This window comes from Channa argus, chromosome 11 (assembly GCF_033026475.1).
Source record: "Channa argus isolate prfri chromosome 11, Channa argus male v1.0, whole genome shotgun sequence".
NCBI lineage: Eukaryota > Metazoa > Chordata > Actinopteri > Anabantiformes > Channidae > Channa > Channa argus.
The window spans coordinates 14932552-14952958 of NC_090207.1; the positions used below are offsets into that span (position 1 = coordinate 14932552).

The 20407-nt window shown below is 40.1% G+C and overlaps 3 protein-coding genes across 3 annotated transcripts; 2 read left to right on the forward strand and 1 right to left on the reverse strand.

The window, feature by feature from the left end:
• Positions 1–1133: 1133 nt before the first annotated feature.
• si:ch211-166a6.5 (clustered mitochondria protein homolog) lies at positions 1134–11523 on the forward strand. Its single transcript, XM_067520741.1, has 28 exons — positions 1134–1423; positions 3013–3119; positions 3272–3443; positions 4440–4577; positions 4673–4827; positions 5118–5272; positions 5382–5504; positions 5655–5787; positions 5881–5973; positions 6067–6233; positions 6431–6610; positions 6709–7146; positions 7240–7313; positions 7429–7533; positions 7610–7710; positions 7813–7965; positions 8056–8118; positions 8259–8491; positions 8575–8659; positions 8832–8985; positions 9085–9224; positions 9686–9766; positions 9847–9972; positions 10082–10191; positions 10335–10428; positions 10508–10633; positions 10755–10828; positions 10898–11523. Exons 1-28 carry the CDS (start codon positions 1375–1377, stop codon positions 11511–11513), a joined length of 4245 nt encoding a protein of 1414 aa, XP_067376842.1. The 5' UTR covers positions 1134–1374; the 3' UTR covers positions 11514–11523.
• Positions 11524–12128: 605 nt separating this feature from the next.
• On the reverse strand, positions 12129–14336 carry srrd (SRR1 domain containing). The gene is made up of 7 exons (XM_067521831.1): positions 14181–14336; positions 13947–14095; positions 13765–13805; positions 13467–13666; positions 13275–13373; positions 12794–12945; positions 12129–12701 (listed from the first exon to the last, which is right to left on the reverse strand). The coding sequence occupies exons 2-7, from the start codon at positions 14093–14095 to the stop codon at positions 12461–12463; spliced, it is 882 nt and encodes a 293-aa protein (XP_067377932.1). The 5' UTR covers positions 14181–14336; the 3' UTR covers positions 12129–12460.
• A 202-nt stretch (positions 14337–14538) lies between these two features.
• On the forward strand, positions 14539–19976 carry tfip11 (tuftelin interacting protein 11). Its single transcript, XM_067521830.1, has 15 exons — positions 14539–14697; positions 15211–15421; positions 15524–15698; positions 15820–15976; positions 16086–16213; positions 16328–16489; positions 16597–16788; positions 16924–17103; positions 17240–17374; positions 17496–17599; positions 17741–17909; positions 18072–18315; positions 18800–18942; positions 19051–19216; positions 19479–19976. The coding sequence occupies exons 2-15, from the start codon at positions 15213–15215 to the stop codon at positions 19823–19825; spliced, it is 2511 nt and encodes an 836-aa protein (XP_067377931.1). The 5' UTR covers positions 14539–14697; positions 15211–15212; the 3' UTR covers positions 19826–19976.
• Positions 19977–20407: the final 431 nt, after the last annotated feature.

Genomic DNA, 20407 nt, shown 5'->3' on the forward strand with positions numbered 1-20407 from the left:
CTTTTATAATCAGGGGATGTGCCAGTCATTTTTTCAAGGCTATATCATGGCTCATGGACTATATTCGTGTGTTATTTTGTGTCTATGTATACTTATTGCGGTTAGCTTAGGCTTTCTCTCATCAACATCTCACATACCAATTTTCAAAGTATTGGAAGGTGAATTATTAAAAAAGTATTAAACTAGGGCCACTTGTACATTTCCCACAAAATAATAAGCCATTTAATTTTTTAATATTTGGTATATAAGATTGTCATGGCTTAACAGCATCTCTTGGCTCTAACAAATGTACATATGTATTTTGAGCAGATGCCTGCTTGACATTACTGTCTTTCATCTGAGATAAAGTGGGCTGTAACATACTATAAGTGTGAGCTTGAATGCCATATTATAATACAAAGTCATTAGTAAAGGCCTGATGTTTCTTTCATGACATTGTAGTAATACTAAACATGTCCGTAACCTAACCCTTTAATCCTAATGCTTGGTTTGGAATGAAATATACTCAGGTATGTGTAAAATGTGAATGTAGAGGGTGTAGGCCTCTTAACAACAAGAGTGCATCCACATCATGTCCCTTACCCACACCCATTTGAGCCAGGTTAACAGTGTCATTGTTAATATGGCTTAACTAACTTATCAGTCAGTAATGTAATGTAGACTTCATATATGTTCAGTTTCACCTCTCATCAGAGACTTCTGCGGTAACCATGACTTGGATGAATGGTAATCTTCATCCACCTATAACGTAATATAGGATGCAACCATTAGCCTGGTCTTGAACTTGGGATTGAGGAATATTTGCAGATTTACAAAATTACAAATTTAATTATGTCACTTTTGTTACTGGTAGAACATGCACATGCACTAAATTAAATCCAACATCTGTAACATAAAATTTGTAATTTCAGAAGCAGCATGGTTGGCACAGTGGGATCAATCCACTGCCAAACACACTGATCTTAATTCCCACCTCTCCCCCAGGGTTTATAGAAGAAGGGAGGTGGAGGGGAGGAGTAAAAACATAAAAGGGAAGGAAGAGTGAGTAGCGCTACAACGCACCGACACACCCAGGCCAACAAAGTGTGAGAGACAATCTAAAGTAATGAGCCAGTATGAAGCAATAAGAGGGTGTGGCTTTGGTACACAGGGAAAATAGATAAGCTGCGTTTGCCTCGTAAAAAAGGGGCAGGAGTCACAATCCTGAACAGACTGTGAAACAGAAACAATCCAGCTGCACACGATCACTCACCCTCTCCCTCTCCTGTGCATTCTTCCAGCAGTTTGACGGTAGAGTTTGAGGGGAAGCAGCTTTCGGCACAGAGAAGTGAAAACACAACAGGACAGATCACGGAAAAACGGCAACCCGCAGCCATGAAGGACAAAGTGAGGAGAGGAGGAGGGAGAAATCAGGCCAAGACTGGTGAGAAATCCCTGTGATGTGTTTTTTCTTCTTTGGCTCTCCTTTCCACTTTTCTGTTTCTTCTTTTTTTTCGTCTGGTGCTTCCCTCACTGGAGAATGTGAGGAGGGTGGGAGATTTAGCAATGCCCTGCTGCTCTAACCATGCTCAATGCTAATCCAAAATCTAAGCTCTTACCAACTTTTGATCAACTTTTTTGGTAAATTTCTTTACACAGACAGACAAGTGTGTTACACTACTGAGTATGTCAACTAACGCACTTTATAGGAAAAACTGTAAATGTTAAAGGGACAAAGAATGGACTGTGTTTTAACAGCAGCTGTTCAAAATTAAATATTATCTCTTAAGTTACAATGGCTAAACGTGCCTTTTTTTTTAAATCAAGTGACTCTTTTGCCATATTCAAGTGGGCCTCTTAACTTCTTTTAAACTTTGCCACTCCCCTTTCACAGAACAGATTGACTTTATTAAGGTAGAGTACGTGTTGGCCTGTCTCCAGATAAGGTTGCCCTAAGGTGCCTCCCCAAAAAAGATATAAGCTTTAATGTTGACAGGTTACGTCTTTTCAATCAAATCATTTGAATGTGTTAAACACTTTATTTTGGTGCTATACATTACATGTCTCACATATATTATATGTAAGGAAGGAATTATCTCTGCTTGGTAATTCATAGTACAAGCCAGCTTTACAAATCAGTGCCGAAATAAGGTTGTCAGGAGTGAAGACATTGCCATTTTCTGTTGTAGTAGTATGCCAGCAGCTCCAACAAAAAAGAGGCTGACTCCAAGTTTACTGAAAGGGAAGGACCTTCATCCAGCCAATCGCAGAGAAGCTAGATTTTTGGGTGCTTTCCAGTTGTAAAGTACTCCCAGATTGACAGCAAGAACTGTTGATTTACTGCAAAATCCACTACAGTTTTCAGAGTTTGGTGGAAAGTGAGTTTTTTTTCTGTGAACATGCCAAAGGTGTTGCATAAAAAAATATGTGTATGTTTCCATGAAAGCAAATACATTTTACCGCTAAGCTACAGCATTGTTAGTTTATGTGTTTTAGCATTCTGCTGTCTAAACATGCCAGTACTGGGTGTGGCTGTCCCTTCACCCTGGGATGACATGTGGGCCAGTAGGCAAATTCAACAGGTTTAGTCACACTGCAGGTTGAGGAACACGCTGGGTCCTGCTTTCCCTCTTGTTCTGCATGTGTGTGTGAAGAGGCAGACACACCCCACTTTCCATTTTTCAAATCTTTTTTTTTTTTTTGTTGCATAAATTCTCTCTCACCCTCAGGCAGTCACACACATACAGACACTTTAGGGCAGTGCATGGTCATTTTTGTTCTTTTTTTTTTCTTCTGCAGAAAGAACAGAACGATAGAAACTGAACCTAAATAAGTCAAAATTTTAATTCATTTATTGAGCTTTTCAGGCACACAGTGATTTGGAATGATTCACACATGTAATGAGCAAAAGGCAGGAAAAAAACAAATTAGATGGTTGTCCATTGGCTAAAAAGATTATTATTATTATTATTATTATTATTATTATTGTTATTATTGTTGTTGTTGTTGTTGTTTGTTTTCTGTTCAAAACAGATGCAATTAGCCAGACTGGGGGAAATTTTGTTGGTGTTAAGCAAGATGAAGTCTCATCATTTCCCGTGAAGATTCAGGGAGCAGGAGTGGAGCAATTTGAGCAGCAGGTATAAAAATATCAGTCTATTCCAAATTATTATTGGAAACATAAGAAGTTTTAAGGATATATGTATCTGTACAACCTATATACACTGTATGCACTTTAATTTGGTATCTTTTGTCATTATGACTTTGTGTGTTAAACCATTCATCTTTATAGGTCTACGGATTTTGGCTTGTTCAAGATACTGTAATGTCTCTGCTTGCAAGAGATGAAGTGTGTCCACGCTCTAACCTGTCACTAGCATTAGCTGGTACAACTCTAGATCCCCTCGCAGAACTACAAAGCCTTAAGGGTCTAAAACCAGGAGCCATCATTCGACTTGTAGAAGGTACCATCACTCTATTAATTTTGCATTTGCACAAATGGTATTTGTGCAAAGACTTTTTAGGAGTCATAAGGATTTTCTTTTTCTGACCATAATTTTAGAGGTATTACTAGATGGCATGTTTGAAAGCTTTTTGCAATTCCTTGTAGTGACATATTGCAATTGTGCACTCCATTTGTGTTCAAAGCCTTGATATTCTGCAACAATTGTTTTAATTTTAACTTACTTCCATCTGTCATTATCAAAACAATTTATCCTGTTGAGTAACAGGGGACTTGATCCTATCCCATCTGCCATTTGGTGAGAGGCACGGTACACCTTGGACAAATCACCAGTCTTTTTCAAGGCTACACATAGAGACAGAAAACCATTCATATTTACATTAAGAGGCAGTTTAGAGTCAACAATGAGAAGAAACCCACACAAGCATGGAGAAAACAAAAGAGGCTGCAGATAGTTGGTGGAGTTGCTATAAACTATAATTTACTATTTACATTTAAAAACAAACCAATTTGTGCTGTGACAATCTTTTTCCAAGGATTAAGACTCTTTAGGGTGATCTTATTAATATTTTCATCAAACCCAGTGCCCTTTCCCTTTTTCACACACTGCAGTGTGTAAGCTCTAGGTAAATAGCTGAGTCACCTTTTAATGAGTCATCATAACAAAGTTTATAACTGCACAGATTTAAAGTTGCAGTGGTTACAGCTCTGTGCCAACTAATTAGCCTCTCCCACCAGCTGTCAAAATCCTGAAACAAACTGTCCCATAGCCTTATTATTATGTACAGTATATGCCCTGCCAGATTTGTGTTTACTAAAAATGGATAATTTTTTTCAGACACCTTTTGTCTGTTAAAAAAAGTAAGTTGACAATAGTAAGGTATTTCTACTGTGCACAGCTGTTCCCAATAACAAGTTAATCAGGCCTTTGCCAAATTGCTCTCAGTTTCATAAAGTAGATGAGTCTAAATGTTTTAGCTGGTGCATGTCTTTCCAGAGCCCTACACCACCCACTCAGCCAGGATTCATCTGGCCCGTGTCCTGGAGCTGTTGAGAGCATCTGGACCTCAGGATGCACTTCGAGAAGGGCGGTCACCAAGCATACTGGATACACTGACGCATACAAATACACCAGGTACACACAGAAACTTTGCAACTACAGATGTGGGTAACAGAGACACAAATTGGCAATCCAACTCATGGTAAAATGTCTTTTTGTTTCTGATGCAGAATCTAGTTTACCAAATGGAAAGAGCCTCAAACGAACTTTAAGCAGCACAAAGACGGAATCAACCCATCAAGATGCAATTTCTCCTGAGTACCTCCTTCCTGGTTCTTCTGAAAGACCACTCATGGCCTTGCTGCCACATAGTGCCCAACCAGAGGCAAGTAAATTTTTAGAATTGGTTTGGATTTATTGGGTTAGCTTGTCTACACTGTGTACACACTACGGCTGTAACTCAGTAGGTAGACCAGTTGTCCACGAACTAGAGTGTCAGTGGTTCACCTAGTCACTGCTGACTACATATCAAAGTGTCCTTAGGTAAGACTTCAAACCCAAAGTTGCTCCTGCTGGTTCAGGCGAGTGCATTGCAGGTGCAGTCATTGGTGTGTGAATGTGAAAAGCAATTTATAGACTATTTATTGTCTGTTACTTTTATATTTGTCTCATCAGACACCCAGTTACCTGAGGGACTTGTCTCTTAGCTGTTGGAACCCACCTCCAGGAAACAGGAAGCTGCAGGGAGACTTCATGTACCTCACTGTGGTGACAATGGAGGGGCGACGTTATGATGTCACATCCTGTCCAAAGGGTTTCTTCCTCAACAGGTAAAGAAACTCATCAAAATCATTCATCTGTTTCTTTGTACAATTTGACAAAAAAAATTGTTTGTATGTATGTTTATAAATGGAAATTCTTCTCCCTGCTTCGTCTCAGGTCTACAGAAGATGCGTTTGATCCTCGTCCTGCTCAGTCATCACCAGTTTGTCACTGTTTTACTGACCTGCTGTGTCACATCAGCCCTGCCTTTAAGCAAAGTTTTAACACACTTAAAAGCAGGTAAGACTATCACCTGTGCATGAAAAATGCACTAATTTTGCAATATTATGCCAGAATCAAATAAAAGAATGCTGTGAATGATTGCATTCCTACTACTGTAAGTGAAGTGGCTTTTGAGTATTGCAGATTGTTATCTTTCTACCTTTTCAGATGTCAGCTGCCACCAGTGGAGGCGATGCCTACTCCTTACCACACACTGAGCTGGCTCGGGCCTCCGTGTGCATCTCGCACTCACAAAAACACCTTTAGCAGACTGGGAGTGGATGAACAGGCAGCAGCACAGGTTATTTAGAAGAGAGGAGTATTCATGGCACTAGTCGGCTCTCAGAGTATAACTCCTTGTTCAATTATGTGTATTTTTATTTGTAATGTGTAGGTTCCCGATTGGAATGAGGAGTTGCAAACAGCCCATGATCTCCCACAAGGAAGTCTGGAGGAGAGGCTGCAGAGAGATCGAACTCTTCTCCAGGTAAACATAAAATATGTAATTTAGCTTAAAACAACAGTATTGAGACTTAAATCATCGGTTTTATTTAGTTTTTTCTCCTGCACATTTTCTCAGGTAAATAGTGCATTTGTGAGGGCTGTCATGCAGGGAGCAGAGACTGTTGCTGATGGCTTTGCTGAGCCAGTGAATGGAAACCCAGAAGACCCAGCCTTCCTGTGGGGTGGCCTGTACCTGAGCCAAGGTGCAACAAGCACAGCTTTTGGTGGAGAAAAGGGTCGTAGGTAAGTACCCCCCCCCCCCAAAAAAAAACACCTATATTATACTACTATAGCTTTATAATGGATGCATAGCTGTTTGCCCTTAAAAATAACTATGTAAAGGCTTCACAAACAACCCTGGCCCAGTAGATACCAGGGTTATATAAGGGTTTTTGTTTCAGTTCTAGAATAGTGCTAATTATTTTATCTTCTGCATGTAGGGCTGCTCAGAGGTTGGAACTTAAAGGAGTCCAAGCCTACACTGATCTGGAGGGAATGGAGGGTCTGCATGTTTTACCCACAGCCATTGTAGACTACAGAGGAGTGCGGCTATCTGCCCAGGGCCTGGCCCCAGGCTTGGAGGGCTCAGAGCAGGACCAGGGTGCCACTCCTGCCTCAAGGTACACCTCTTGGATTTCAACAAATTGTAATGCCACCAATGAGACTGAATAGTTTTTGATATTTCTGGCTCTGCTATTTGTCATCTTCTCATCTTCAGAGGCTTGCTATATGGGGTAAATGCAGGACCCCAAGAGTCCCCACAACGTAGACATCTTCTAGCACTTTTGGCTCGCGCTGCCAAATCTCTTTGCATTCAGAGACATGTTGTTGTGGCACCAAAAGGTCACCAGGTCCCACTGTTTACCTCAGTGGATGCCCAAGGACTATTGGGGGCTGATGGGAGGTTATATATACTAGATGTGTTCAGGACTTTCCCAGCTGATGCCAACTTCTGTGCCGAGGAAGCGACAGAAAGTCATGCAGTCACTGGAGAGGAGGACTGTAATAAAGCCTGCAACGAGGACCAGGAGAAGAATGGTTGTGTTAAAGAAGGCTGGGCTGAGAATGATCACACAGGGTCTGGGCTTCCAAAGAGCTTTTCCCATAGCCTTTGTAGACTGAGGCCAGAGCTAATGCAGGCATTTATTCAGCACAAGTGAGTTCTACAGTTAATGACAAACTTGCAGCTGAGTTTAAATTTTAATTTTTTTTTAATAAAGTTTACTTCTGTCTCTTGCATTTTTTTTAGACACTGCCAGTTCACTCAGTGTGTCAAGGAAATGTTGAATGAAAATGGAGGTTTTGAGGAGTGTGCAACTGCTTGTAAGAGTTTTTTTTTTTTTTTTTTTTAATTTAAACTGTCTAATTGAATGTCAAATAAAATTGATACATAAAGTACTTTCAGTTTGAAACTTGACAATTGTTTTTATTTTAACAGGTGATTCAAGAGCCACTAATGCAGTACGAGCTGCTTGTAAAGATGTGGGATCAGTTAGTGACACAATCTTTGAGATGCGGTTCAACCCAAATGTTTTTTCACCAGGTATGATGAGAACATCCACAGTGAGAGCTGTTTCTATAGAATACAACATGACATGCTTCTTGTGCTTTGGGTTTAGGAGTATTATTCCCTCCTAGTGAAAGTGCATCAACAAAGCTGCAGCAGAGGTTACTGAAAGAAGCGGCTACTTATATCATAACGCACCAGATACCAGCATTTGTAAGATGGATTAATTATTTATGTGCTACATATACATATCTACCCTAAACTTGAACAAAACTGACTGTGTGTGTGTGTGTGTGTGTGTGTGTGTGTGTGTAGATTGAGTACTGTCTGCAAAACAATGAGGCACCAATGGATGGAGAGTCTCTAAAACAAGCACTGCACCAGAGAGGCATCAACCTCCGCTATCTTGGTCATGTGATTAAGGCCATCAACCAGTCAGAAGACAAGGAGCACCTGAGGCATATAACAGTGTGTGTCATTTCCAGAACAGCCAATCTTTAAGTTGACTTGATATAACCACACTCCTGTCATTCAACTATCTTTTTCTATCTTTATCAGAGGTCTGTCATTGGTGAAATTTTTACCCGTTCAACAAGAAGAGTGTTCAACAGTTTCCTCCAGGTACTTACAATTTACTGCTATGATTATAACTGTTCATTCCTATGTTTACACCTCAAAGTTGGATGGGGAAATGGCAGTAGCTATGGGATCACACACTTGAGCTCTTGAAATGAGCTGCATCTCTGGTTGTGGCTTTGCAGGGAGTGGATGTGCCTAGTCTTTCTGGAGCTGTCAGTCACTTCATCTGCTGCCTTTTGGTTCAACACTTCACACCAACTCCAGTGGGGGAGGAGACCAAGAAGAAGTCAAGGCGACGTGGACGAGGGGTTGGTCCCTCTGACAGCACGACCTGGAGCACACTCACAGGGGCTGAACTGTGGAACCTAGTCTGCCAGGATGCTGTTGAAACCTATAACATCTCTGACAGCCTCGGGTGAGGACACAACCTTTCTTTGATCTTAATTATGCAAGTGCTTAGTGTCATATCTGAGTAATTGTCATGTCTCTCTGTAACAGCTCTGGTCCCAACCACCTGGTGGAGCACTATGGCCTTCAGAAGCTATCTCTGCTCCGAGAGTTCTGTTTAAAGACTGGAGTGCAGGTAACGGTTATCTAAAATATGGATTCAGTGCGTTGCCATTTTTAAATTAGCTAAACACATATATTAGAGAAGAATTGCAATTATAAAATTAACAGATTTAAAAAAACTGTAAAGGTATGATGTATAATAAAATGAAATAAAATTCTGCTTGTTAATTCTGTGTCTACACCAGCTGAGACTGAGAGACTACCTCTTTGACAACCAAAGTAAAGCTCCCATTGGTCCAGATGACATCCTCAACATTTTCCCCGTTGTTAAGCACATTCACATACCAACTGTGGATGCTTCAAAACCATATCGTGCTGCCCAGAACTTCATTCACAAAGGTAGGTCATAAAGTTGTGAAATATCTATCTGTAATTTTTATATTTGATGCATTATAGAAACATTTCTGTGCAAAACTATTGTGTATTTCCAATCTCTAGGTCTGCTGGATCAGGCCCATGAGCACCTGAAAGAAGCAGCCTACCTGTTTGGGAGAGTGTGTGATGACTTGCACCCTGATGCCTGTTACTGCCACAGCCTGCTGGCCAGGGTGGCCTTCTTGCAGGGGAAGTCAGCTGAGGTAGGCTCAGCTATGCTATCAATTTAAAAAAGAAAAACTTGTACTCTATCTATACTAAATACTTCAGTCCAATACTACATTATGAGATAAAATTCTAGATTTTAATTGATAAGAAAATAATAAATCAGGTATACATCAATAGCATAAAGTACTGATTACATGTGAAACCATAAAGAAGCACTGACTCAGTTAAATGCAACAATGTTGCAGATGATGTAACACTCTAGAGTGACTGGGTAAGTTTGCTTTTGGTATTTTAAATAAATATTGGATTTTGAATGCAGGAGTTTCACTTAATTTTTTTAATTTATTTTTTTAAAATGCGGTGTTACCTGGAAATAGTGGTTTTGTCTTTCCCGATACCTGGATGTACCCAAACAGCTGTAAGCCCTAACAATATTCATAGCCTGTGAAACTGGCTATGAATATATTTTCATCACTCTGATTTCCTATATTTCAAGGCTCGGAGTGTCCAGCTGAAAGCTGTGGTCATCAGTGAGCGGGTGCTTGGCTTTGACCATCCAAACACTATCCAGCAATATGTGAGTACGAGTAGAGTATGTACTCTGCCGTGTCTTATGTGGTCACAATGTAATGGTTATTTTTGTTATCTTTTATGTAGGCTCTCTTAGGTGTGTATGTGTATGCTGGTGGGGAGACCATCCTGGCTCAGAAATGCCTCCTTAGAGCTCGTCTGCTAGTGCTAACAGTCCATGGAGAGGATCATCCCTACACCGCAACGCTGGATGTAGGTTGCAGTATCTTAATACCACTTCATCCTTCCACCCTCTCTACTAATGTCTTACAAATAAGGCATACTTTTTTGCAATGAAAGTATTTTCACTGGTTACCTACAGAGCTGTCTTGGATTAATGCTGACAGGAGATCAAGCAGGACAATTCTTAAAGAATGCCCTTAGACTCAACACGTCCTTCTTTGGCCCTACAAATTTGCATACTGCTCTCAAGTAAGTTGTCATTTATAGCTTACACTGATATTGTATTAAAAAAAAACTTCTGCAACATGCTACTGTCTGCTTTGGTCATTTTGACATCTTTTTTTTTTCTTATTTATTTTTTTTTTTTTTCATTCATGGTTTCTTCTGTCTAGTCAGCACATTTTAGCCCAGTGGAAGTGCAGCAAAGGTGACTACCGGAGTGCTATGACCCATGAGAAAGAGGCCTTCACTGCCTTTACCTCTTTGGTCAGTATATCTTTATATAAAAGAGTGTGTGTGTGTGTGTGTGTCTCGTGATTTATTTATTTTATTATATATATATTAGTTTGGAGAGGATCACCAACAGACACGCTGCAGTAAAGAGTTTCTCTGCACTATAACCAAGCAAGCAGTGCAGGTGGAACGCCTTCTCAGACAGGCAGGGGTTGACTGCACAGAGCAAACAGTCGAGGTATGTCAAGGACATCAGCTTGTCTTTAAGAAACCTCAGGTGGTGGGTGTGTTTTTATTTTATTTTTTAAACACTAAAAAAAATATGTAATTGTTAGCTTGTGTCTTCCATTTGTGCCTAGTGTCTGACTCCCACAGCTGATACCATTTTGGAGCAGATGGCTCTGCTGACAGGGATCAGGAAAATTACACAGAGGTAAATATCACCTATATACAGTATGACGTGATATTCTCCACTTAAATTAATGAATTTGTGTTTTTATAGTGACAAGTTCCAGGAGTACAAGCAGAAACATCTGGAGCGAAAGGCAATGGCAGCTAAAGAACTGGGAATTAAATTAACCAATGATCCTATTACTTTAGAGACTGAGAACACTAGACAGAAACGCTCAGATAAAGACACAGGATGTGGGAAGGAAGTTGAGGATGAAGGAAGCCCTGCAGAGGAGAATAACAGCAAGAACCAACAGGAACACCCAATGTCAGTGAAGTGCAGTACTGTAGTTTCAACCAATGATCATGTGGTGCAGCAAGCTGAACAAAAGAGGCATGAGGTGAAGTCAGAAATGGATAAAGATGATGATGGCGAGAGAGCAGCTGAAAGCAAGAGGATGGCAAATGGAGAATCAGAGGTTAGGGTTGCAGAAGAAACTGTAACCAGGGAGATTAAAATTGAAGTTACGTATGATGAAATTAAGTCAGATGTGAAAAATGGTGAAATAAATGAATCAGGGGTCATCGCTGCCAACCCATCAGTCCTCAAGAGTAAAGGGACCTGGGCAGATGTTGTTTCAAAGGCGAGCATAGTCAGTGAAACAGGAGACAAAAAAGTCAATAGGGTTGCCTATCCGGTCAGTGCCAATAGAGGAGCTGAAGAGTGAACACATTTTTTTTTTTTTAAAATAAGTGTTAGTCAAGTTTTTTTTCTTAACTCACTGCCATAAGATACAGCTCTTCCAGGATTCAAAGTGTAATTTTATACAATGGAGAAGAGGAAGGAAAGGATGTTTATCACTTTGTGTTGCTACTACTGAGGATTGCACTGTCAAGTCTTTTTGTTTGTTTTTTCCCAACAATAAACTGCTTACTCTGGCATATTAAACATGTAAGATCTGTTTTTTCTACATAAACAATACATTTATAATTTAACACCCCAGTAAAACTTTAATTAAAATTTACAGGACCGCATCGCTGAAACTTCAAAATTGATGTGAATTATTGTGAATAATTTTGCAAAAGTGTGTTCCATGTAGCTATTTGGTTGAAAACTATAATGGCAGATCTTCACAACCTGAAATCTGCTTGTCATATTAAGCCATATTCTTAAACACTTTTTTAATGTGGGAAAAACATGCTCAAGGAGCTTTAACCAATTTAAGTCATGAATGAAATGGCTCACTTGGAGTTTTCGTATCTTCCTGCATTTAAAAGTAGTTCTTAAATCTTGGTTTCTGGAGTCAGCGTGCTCAGCAGCAAGAATCACATGTCAGTTTGGACGATGATCAATTTATTTAAAAATTGTAACACAATACATCAATGGCAACAATTTAAAAATGAAAGGCCACTATTCTCCAGTATTATCCAGGGGCCTGGTGAAATCAGTGGTAGAAAATTGGGTTGGGCTGCAGAAGGCTGAGAGTTTGAATCCCACCCCATCAGGTGTGGCCCCTCCTGTTTTATCCCAAGCCAGTATAAAATGTGAAGGTTGCAGCAGGAAGGGCATCTGTTGTAAAAACTCATGCCAAATCAACTTCTAGAACACATTCCATTGTGGTGACCCCTCAAGGGCCCACTGATCTTTATTCTCTAGAATTATCCACCTCCTTTCTCAGCTCTGCGTTTCACTCAGTATAATCTCCAGGTCTGGGCAGTGTTCATACTGTGGTTCGGGTGGCTCTGTCCAGGTAGATTTTGCGAGTTCATTAAGGCTGCTTGTAGGAAATGTAATGACTGATGTGTCGCTGAACACATCAATTAAATGAGACGGACAAGGCAGCTGTTTCTCTTCACACACAGACACAGCTTGACTAATGTATCTGTAATCCCGCTTGAATTCTCTCTCGATCATCCTGTTGGTACAAAAGACAAAAAAATTATAATTCACTATATCTCAAGTGCACATTCTTAGACATCATCCAATTTATGGGTGTCTTTTACAAACCTGTCCCACATGCCACTGAAGCTGTTTCCAATGATTATCATTAGAGGAAGACATTGTACACTCCAGTTCTTCCAAAGAAGGTTGTTGTACAGGGCTTTACCACAATGCATCAGGTAAAACAGTGTGGGCCTAGTCGTCAGGCGCTTCCCCTCCTGCACAGTACAGCGACACAAAATGAATGCAGTGATTTCCTACCTTCCCCACAACCAGTAAGCCATGAGAAGACCCTTGCAGAGATTTAAAACTTGCTTGATAAGATGAAAAACACCATAGAAAATTCCAGAACAGAAAAACTCTTATTCATCTACTGCTTCCAAGGTCTGAATTAAACACTCAAGCTCACCTAAAACATACCCTAAAGTGCCTTGCTACATAGACTAAAGTAAAGGATTCATAATATGTATTAAATTGTTAAATGTTTTAACAACATGGGTCCTGGTCTATTTGATCTCAGCAGTGTACATCTCCAAACAAAACTAACCTCATTTTCTGTGAGTACAGTCAGACCCAGCTCTCTCAAAACATCCCTCTCTCCAGAGGAGAATGCAGGGTCATAAACATAGCATTCTTTAAGTGGAATCTAAAACAGAACAGCAGCAAGACACATTTTGTGATGAGAAGGGTCTCGTGTTGTGTTGCGTATGCCACTGCACTGATGAAACTGATCTCTGACCTGTCCTGCATCCAGCAGCAGCAGCAACATGGCAAGCTGGTAGCGAGCTGAAACACAAGAAGAAAAAGAACCTAGGCCGTAACACACACACCCCAGCTCTTTACATAGTCTTCCATTCTCTTTGTGGACAGTGAGATCCTCTGTGTCCTTATTCTCTGGAGGTGCTGAGAGGGATGTTGATCTTGCAACTAGCAGCTGATCTGCAGAATTATTCATAGAGTTCATTAGAGTGCAAGCTAAACCATTCATAAGCTTAGCAAAATGCTTGGCGATAGCCCCTAACTATTCCAGTACCCACCTTTCCACTCTGGCCAAAATTTTTCACATACTAGCTCAGACCTACATAGTGAGAGTAGACAGAGTTAAAGTTAAAGTTCTATGGGGTATTTGCACAAGCCTGTCGTGTCTTCACAGCCCCAAGAAATATAAATGCTTAACGAGTTGCTGTTTAATTGAAACAACCTTTTTTTTTTAACTTACACTGTGTCCCTGATCCTTTTAACAGTTTTCATTACATCCACTTGCTCCTGGCAGCATGATGAAGTTGAAGCTAATTGAAGCGACTTTGATTTGCTCACTGCGCCTTTTCGTCTCCGGGCCACTTGCCACTTTTCACCTGCGTCCGACATCTGTGGAAATACACCAGTGACCGATGAATATCTATATACAAAAAAACAAACAAAACATTTGTTGTCAAAGTTATCTTCTAACTACCGCTTAGAGTTGGTAAGCCTGCAACATTTGGGAATATTTTGAATGTGACACATTCATTTTTCCTTCCGGTGTTATGCCCATATTTGTATACCGTAAAATGTATTTTCCTGGTCTTTTGGCGAATAGAAACAGTTACCACGATCATCTTTTAGACTCGGTGGAAATTTGTAGTATAACATAAAACCCTGACAAACACCATGTTATTAAATTATTAACGAATTCAAAAAATATATCTGGTTTCGTTTAAAATCCGTTTCCCGATAAACTACGAAAAATAGAATAAACGATAAGATTAAAGTAATTTTACACTAAAGCAAACATGTGATTAGCTGTGGGAAAAACATGTTTCGGGGTACAACATTTAGCAGAACACCAGCAGTTACCGGAAGTAACGTTACTTGTGTTTTCGTGTGTAAAACGAAGAAGGCAGTTAACGTTAGCTGAGTTATCTTTATTTACTGTCACAGTAAAAGTATGCGTAACTGATCTTCGGTTAGCGGAACAACTAAGAATTCGGGTGAGTTAGAAATAGTATATTCATATATATATCTTATTATTTCAAAGAACGTTTTTTCATCTGAAGTAGTAGTTTACATTAGCTTAGCTACGATAGCGTTTGCTAGCTTTACACGTAGTTCACATTACGTTTAATAGATAGGGGAATTGTCAACGTCAGTAGTCTTTATGTTTTAACATTTCTATAGCTAAATACTTATTGGATGTAACGTTAGTTGACTTAATTGTAGTTTAACAAAAATAAATACAAATAAATAATCTGACTATTAGATTTCTTACCGGTCTCGGATTGCTCTAAATGTAGCTTTAGCTTTCGACTTTACTAGATAGATAGATAGATAGATAGATAGATAGATAGATAGATAGATACCGATGGAAAGTACTTTCATTCAGCAGCTTCTGACAATCAAGATGTTACTTTGTGTGTCGGTATATTTGGTATTGTAGTCTAAACAAAAATACCTGTATGAAAAAGTATAATCTTGGTGTTTTCTTGTCTTGTTGTGATGTCCAGATATGTCCATGTCCCATTTGTATGGGCGGAGAGAGGAGGAAGAGCAGGAAGGTGTAGAGATTGAAAGTTTTGAGGTGACAGACTGGGACCTGGCTAATGAGTTTAACCCAGACCGCCGCAGACACAGGCAGACCAAGGAGCAGGCCACGTATGGCATCTGGGCTGACAGGGATTCAGATGAGGATGAGAGACCCAGCTTTGGAGGCAAAAGGTAAGGCATAAATTAGGTGTTTTTTTATTGCTGATTTAGAGTACCGTTGTAGTATTTTAAGAGAAATTGTGTTTTAATCAATAATTTTATTTTATTTTCTAGATCTAAAGACTACACAGCTCCAGTCAACTTTGTAAGTGGTGGTCTACGTAAGACTGCAACTGAGGAGAAACAGCAGCAACAAAAGGGAGAAGGAGGGTCTGATTCAGATGATGATGATGATGGTCCTTCAGCACCTCCTGCTGCTCGTGGCACTGCACCCAAAACACTCCAGATGGTAATATTTGTATTGTGTGTGCAGCTTCTTACCTACACATGTTCTTTTTCGGTGTGATCAACAAAATATAAGAACAATAATGATGCGATACATTTATTTTAAAAAGCGTTGTTTTTGCTAGGGTAAATTCCGTGGGAACCAGTCCCAGAGATTTGCAGGTGGCATACAGTCTGGACAAGGCATTGGTAGTTGGGAGAAGCACACAAAAGGAATTGGACAGAAACTTCTACAGAAGATGGGCTACCAGCCAGGCAAAGGGCTTGGCAAGAATGCACAAGGTGGGTCACACTAAGGAGGCTATACTATTAAAATGTTTACTAATAATTTGTTATTTTAGGAGCATTGGAGTAGAGGTAATATAATTTGATGCCTTGCTCTCTATTACAGGTATTGTAAACCCAATTGAGGCGAAGGTTCGTAAAGGCAAAGGAGCAGTGGGTGCTTATGGCACTGAGCGAACAAAGCAGAGTCTTCAGGATTTTCCTGTGGTCGACTCAGATGAAGAGGAGGAAAAGGTAGAACCTTGAGTAGAAATTCTCTTTGCCTTTCTTTTTATCTAAACCTACTGTTTGTGTATGACACACATAGCTTGTGCATTATGTTAACATTCTCAATTTCTGTTTGTGAAGGAATTTCAGAAGGAGTTAGGCCAGTGGCGCAAGGATCCTGCAGGGGCTGGAGGAAAGAAAAAACCAAAGTACTCCTATAGAACTGTAGATGAACTGAAGGCTAAAGGCAAATTGGCGCGGCATAGCACAGCTGCATCCGCTGGAGAGCTGGCACAGGTCAAAGTATGTTAGCAATTTTTTCCTGTATGATTATCGATAAATTCTTACATGAACCGGCTTTTATTTTTGTTTACCAATCTCATTTACCACATACTATTTCCTGTATCTAGGTAATCGATATGACTGGGAGAGAGCAAAAGGTATATTACAGTTATAGTCAGATGACCAACAAGCATAGCGTTCCAGATGAAGGTCCACCAAACATGTCCACTCGGGATCAGAAGGGATCTGGCTTTGCTCTCCCTGAGCTTGAACATAACTTGCAGCTACTTATAGACCTTACAGAACAGGACATATTACAGGTATGATGTGTGTCAGCCACCTAAGACTTGTTTTATATTGGTGTTTCTCCAGATTTTTATGTACCACCATGCTACTGTTATTTCTACCACAGTGACACACCTTTTCTTTTGTTATTGTATTATCCTCTGTGGTAGTCTGTCAGACGTCTGCAGCACGAAAAAGATGTAGTTGTGTCACTGAGCCACGAGTCACGAGCGCTGCAGAGCAGACTGGATGCAGAGCAAGATGCCATCCAGAGAATGGAGGCTGTACTTTCATTGGTGGAGCGTTTTCCATCTGGGGAGACCGCACCCGGGGAAGGACCTACTATGCAGGTGCATATACAGTAAACACACACAGACTAGAGCTAAATTTATAAGTAATATTTAATTATTAATTAGTATTTCAGTTTATTCCTATCTGTTGTATTCAGGTGGATAATTTTCGGTGCTTTTGTTCTTCTTTGTTCAGGAGTGTGCCCGCATCTTTGAGACATTACAAACAGACTATTATGAAGAATACAAGACAATGGGATTGGCAGACCTCGCTGTAGCTGTTGTTCACCCATTACTCAAAGAGAAACTTTGTTCCTGGGACCCACTAAAGGTATGCTTTTGAAGTTCTCTTTTTTACAGTTAAAAAAATAAAAAATAATATACTGTCATTATTTGCTTAAATCATTAATTCTTAAGCTGGCAATCCTAAGACTTTTGTTTCACTTTTTTAGGATAGCTCTTATTGTCTGGAAGACATTGGTCAGTGGAGAGCAATTCTTGAATCTAGAGATCTACACTCCAGTGCTCCAGATTCAAATATGGACCCTTACCACAGGTAATTTTAAAATACAAACCACATTCATTTTTGCTCACTTACTTGATTAAATTTAACTGACAGTAAAATTTAATCAACTGACAGTCAACTCCTCTTTAGTCACTATATGTATTTATGACACGCATTTTCCTTTTTTTATAGACTTTTGTGGGAAGTGTGGATTCCAGTAATGCGTTCCTGTGTGTCAGGCTGGCAGCCTCGCTTGGTTGGGCCGATGGTTGACTGTGTGGAAGTGTGGGCTCCACTTCTCCCCATGTGGATCCTGGACCACTTGTTGGAACAGCTGATCTTACCCCGGCTACAGCGAGAGGCAGGACAAAGACAATATCTCCAAATAAATACACTTATTTAGATGCTTATTATAATTTAATACAAATTAATATAAACTATCACCAATCTTGTGGATTGGTGTTTTTTTTTTTTTTTATATATCTTGTAAGCTTTCTTCATTCTCTGGTTTCCTGTATGATAGGTTGATAACTGGAACCCTTTAACTGACACGGTGCCTATCCACTCTTGGATCCACCCTTGGCTTCCTCTGCTCCAAACACGTCTAGAGCCTCTGTATCCACCAATCAGGAGCAAACTGTCCAATGCATTGCAACGGTGGCATCCCAGTGATGCCTCAGCCCGCCTCATCCTGCAGCCATGGAAAGATGTTTTTACACCAGGTGCATGGGAGGCCTTTATGTTGAAAAACATCATCCCTAAACTAGGTATGTCTTCATCAGTGACAGACTTAAATGTACTACAGTAAACCAAGAGAGTGTATAGACTTCTTCAAAAGTATAAGATAAGCAAGGCTAATGCTTTTTGTTTTTACTGTATGCTGTAGATAAAGATCAAATTATTGATATCAGATGAAAGATCAGAATTTTACAAATACATTTCATGATTATTACACCTCAATATCTTAATCACAGTATCTTTTGTTTCTAGAAATGCAGAAAAACTAAATTGGACGAGCTTTCATATACAGCAACACAATGATCCACAAACACAGTGCTATGGTCTATGTTGTGTCATTTATTGAAGTGTAAAAACAATCAAAACACTAACATCTTCAGTGGACAGCAAAAACAAATGAACTACACTTGCTGTTCTCATACTTTTGTAGGGGACTGTATTACATTGTCTCTAATCCTCTTTTTTCCTCATTGGTTCCTTGTCTTCATGTAATGTTTCGGTTACCCTACACAGCTTTATGTCTGGAAGAACTGGTTATAAACCCTCACCAGCAGCAGATGGAGCCATTTCACTGGGTGATGGACTGGGAGGGTATGCTGTCCCCCTCGAGCCTTGTGTCCCTGCTGGACAAAAACTTCTTTACAAAGTGGTTGCAAGTCAGTGAATATGATTGCATGGCATATTGTCTACAAAATTTAGTCAGTCACAATGAATTATTTCCAGTTTTTAATTTTATATTTGTTGTGTCCTTATATTGACCATAGGTTCTTTGTTCATGGTTGAGCAATAGTCCTAACTATGAAGAAATCACTAAGTGGTACCTTGGTTGGAAAAGCATGTTCAGTGATGTATTGTTGGCACAACCGCTCATAAAAGAGAAATTCAACGAAGCTTTGGACATCATGAACCGTGCAGTGTCTTCAGGCATAGGTGAGTACTGCATGCAGTCTCAGAACCTAAACACATGGAAATTATAGGACCCCATTCATTTTTAGAACTGGTGTAGTGAGAGAGGAGGATGCAGAGGACAGGGTTAGATGGAGGCACATGATTCACTGTGGCGAACCCCTGAAAGGGAACAGCCGAAAGGAAAAGAAGAAGATTCATTTTTAGAAATGTGATAATGAAGCAATAAAGCAATGTTGTTAGTAAACCAATTTATGACACATGTTCTTTTTTTTTTTTTTCACAGGTGGATATATGCAGCCTGGAGCAAGGGAGAACATTGCATATCTCACACAGACAGAGAGACGAAAAGACTTCCAGTACGAAGCAATGCAGGAGCGTCGGGATGCTGAGAGTGTGGCTCACAGGGGCATCAGCACGGGTGTACCAACTAACTTTAAAGATCTTATTCAGACCAAGGCAGAAGAAAACAACATTGTCTTTATGCCCATAGTGGCCAAAAGGCATGAGGGCAAACAGCTTTACACATTTGGGCGAATTGTCATCTACATAGACAGAGGGGTTGTGTTTGTGCAAGGAGAGAAGACTTGGGTGCCCACGTCTCTGCAGAGTCTGATAGATATGGCCAAGTGAGATTGAGCAGATGTAAGTGTTAAATTGTAAAAAGATGAAGTGGAGCATATGTTTTCCTTCCATGTAACCTCAGTATACTGAACCTTAGCATATGTGTGTTTGTACCCTTTTTTTACGGATCAGAACTGTGAATAAATACATTTTGAATGTATGTGGTTGTTTTAGTCAATTGGTCAAATGGTTGGTTTTCAGAAGACAACACACCTGACACTTTTCTCCACCCGTTCCAACCTGCTTGCACTCGCCTCTTCATCTCTTTTCCATGCTCTTCGTTGCTCTGAACCATTGACCCTAACTACTTAAAATCCTGCACACCTCCACCTCTCTAGATTTTCCTCCACCTGCTCCCTGCTTTCATTACAAATTACAGTGTCATCTGCAAACATCATAGTCCATGGAGATTCCTGTCTAACCTTATCTGTCAGCCTGTGCATCACCAGATCAAACAGGAAGGGGCTGAGAGCCGATCCTTAAAGTAGACCCACCTCCATCTTGAACTCCTCTGTCACACCTACAGCACACCTCACCACTGTCTTACAGCTCTCACATGCGTCCTGCACCACTCTAACATACTTCTCAGCC